Source organism: Alligator sinensis, unplaced genomic scaffold, assembly GCF_000455745.1.
Source record: "Alligator sinensis unplaced genomic scaffold, ASM45574v1 scaffold107_2, whole genome shotgun sequence".
Taxonomy (NCBI): domain Eukaryota; kingdom Metazoa; phylum Chordata; order Crocodylia; family Alligatoridae; genus Alligator; species Alligator sinensis.
The window spans coordinates 50,513-51,132 of record NW_005843562.1 but is presented as its reverse complement, the minus strand read 5'-3'; the positions used below and the strand labels follow the sequence as shown (position 1 = coordinate 51,132).

General features: G+C 71.3%; 1 protein-coding gene across 1 annotated transcript in view; it reads right to left on the bottom strand.

Moving 5' to 3' along the window:
* Nucleotides 1-620, bottom strand: part of SIRT2 (sirtuin 2) — a gene marked incomplete at its 5' end in the record, with an annotated part of 15,395 nt that overhangs the window by 13,784 nt on the left and 991 nt on the right. The window contains 2 exon segments of the mRNA XM_025195529.1: nt 39-80; nt 496-612. Coding sequence (XP_025051314.1) covers nt 39-80; nt 496-612 — 159 coding nt within the window.

The following is a 620-nucleotide window of genomic DNA, read 5'->3' as shown; positions in this document are numbered from 1 at the left end:
CAGGAGCGCGGGGGGGTTACTCCAGCCGGGGTACTTACAGGTGGAGATCCCGGCTCCCACCATGCACACGACGTTCTTGCCTGCAAGATAAATGGGGGTGGGGTGGTGGGGGGGTGACTTCCGCCCCGGGTGCAAGCGCCATCCTCCCCCTCGCCCCCAGCAGGGTCCTCCGTGCTGCTTTGGGGTCGAGGGCAAGTGCCCCCCCCCGGGGTCCCAACACCCAGAGGGGGAGGGGAGGGTCCCAGGCGTTCAGCGTCCGCCTGCCCGGGCACGTCCTTGCCTGCAAGATAAATGGGGGTGGGGTGGTGGGGGGGTGACTTCCGCCCCGGGTGCAAGCGCCATCCTCCCCCTCGCCCCCAGCAGGGTCCTCCGTGCTGCTTTGGGGTCGAGGGCAAGTGCCCCCCCCCGGGGTCCCAACACCCAGAGGGGGAGGGGAGGGTCCCAGGCGTTCAGCGTCCGCCTGCCCGGGCACGTCCCAGCCCGGCGGGGGCTTACACTGGTCGCTCAGCATGAACCGGCTCCCGCCCTCCAGCGTCAGCTCCTCCAGCACCTTCTCCGGCCCCTCGCCGCCCAGGCCCAGCGTCCGCGACAGCAGGGTCCGCAGGAACTCCACTGCGGAG